Here is a 1,905-nt window from a genome sequence, read left to right on the forward strand (position 1 = left end):
TAACATCCAAAATTTTATATTAATAACATCCATAATTTCATACTCATAACATTCATAATTTCATACATATAATATTTATAATTAACAAATTTTTACAATTAATATTACCAAATTTTAATATTTTTATTTACTATTCATATGTATACTTATTTATTGATTTTAATACGACGAGTTAATAATTATTTTTTAAATTTTATTTTTTAATTTTAATTTTTTTATTTTATAATAGCCTATATAGTTGTATACCAGAAGTTGTTAAATTCTCTAATTTAACAATATTTATAATTTTATATATATAATATAAATTGGTGCTAATTTATTGTTATTTATTATTTTATTTTGCAGGTTATGAACCAACAAATTTAGATATTTTTAATTTTCAATAAATAAAAATTGATCAAATTTAAAATATTTTATTTTTTATAAAATGTGTTGAGGTGATTTGAGTTTTTTCTTTAATTAAAAATATAAGAATTTGAAATTTTTATTTGGAAGAAAAAAATTATACAATTATAAATACATGTAATAATAATAAAGGAGAAATTTTCGCAATCTGATTCACATTAAATTTGGAATTAACTTTTTAGTATAATTAAATAAGGAAAGATAATTAATGATAGAAATAAATTAATTGCGTCAATTAAATTAAGAGAGTGATTCACACTCTCTTATAAACGTAAATACTATTAGTCATATACCTTTATTTATTATCTATAATATTTTGGTTACGGAGCATTACTCGAGGTTTGACAACCGACATTATGATCCTAAATTTATATTATTATTTTCTTTATTTCTAAGGAAGTTTCATTGGGGAAACTGGAAAGGGTCTACCTCTACCCCCCATAATATTCCTCACACTCATTGGAAAACTATAAACCATAAAAAAGGTACTTACTATATTCTATAAGATCTCTCAAGTAATGAACATGTTTCATGTATGAAAAGGCCTATTCACACACACATACACATACCATATTTCTTGTATTACAACCCAATTGATCCACCAAATCCAAGTTGTAAAATTCATCTTGCCATATTCATATATGCTCCATGCTTCCCCTTCTAACCCTTTGCCACCATGACCCTCAAAATTTCCCAACTACTTCACATTCTCCTTTGGCTATCCCTAATATTATTCTTGCTTTTTCATGAGTATTGCAATCTCAACTCCAAGATCAACAAGCCTACTAACCCTAAAAATCATCATCACCACCCTTTCAACAATGGAAGAAAAGTTCTTCTAGCTAGCAAATTTGACTTCTCTCCTTTCTTCAACCACCATCATCGCCATAAACATCCTCCGCCCGACCCTTCAGACACAGAGATTGATCCGCGCTATGGCGTCGAGAAGCGCCGTGTACCAACCGGTCCAAATCCATTACACCATTGATGAGAATGAAGCCTCAAACCTAAGGGGGTTGGTGCATGAAAAGATTAGAGGCAAAAAAAATTTAATGGTTAGTAGTGGAAGCTTTGATATTGATATTAATATATAATATAACATGGGTGCATGATATATGCTACTAAATCCATTTTTGTTTTGTTAACTTTTTTCTTTTTAATTTTTTTTCTACTCATTTTCCATATTCCATATGGACTACTGCTTGTTGATATTGAAACCAGAAATTAGTTGAATTGACCTTATTGTATGATATGAATTATGATGTGATATTATATTATATGTTATTAAGTTCATTAATTTATTTGTTTCCGAGTTACCAAAAAACAAAAAATTGAAAATTACCACACATTTTCAGGTTTTCAGTGCATTTTGAGTTATGATGATTACCATGATTTATTTAATTTTTTTTTCTTATTTCGTCAATGTAATAATGATTCATGAAAGTAAGTAAGGAGGAAAGTAATAACTATGATTAATCTGAAGTGGAGCTGGTGGTTGAT

The 1,905-nt window shown here is 27.0% G+C and overlaps 1 protein-coding gene across 1 annotated transcript; it reads left to right on the plus strand.

Moving 5' to 3' along the window:
• The first annotated feature begins 930 nt into the window (after positions 1-930).
• CLE12 (CLAVATA3/ESR-RELATED 12) lies at positions 931-1,600 on the plus strand. The gene has a single exon (XM_016318426.3). The coding sequence runs from the start codon at positions 1,082-1,084 to the stop codon at positions 1,391-1,393; it is 312 nt and encodes a 103-aa protein (XP_016173912.2). The 5' UTR covers positions 931-1,081; the 3' UTR covers positions 1,394-1,600.
• The last annotated feature ends 305 nt before the right edge of the window (positions 1,601-1,905 follow it).

Source organism: Arachis ipaensis, chromosome B9 (assembly GCF_059453495.1).
Source record: "Arachis ipaensis isolate K30076 ecotype BB chromosome B9, ASM5945349v1, whole genome shotgun sequence".
NCBI classification, from domain to species: Eukaryota; Viridiplantae; Streptophyta; class Magnoliopsida; order Fabales; family Fabaceae; genus Arachis; species Arachis ipaensis.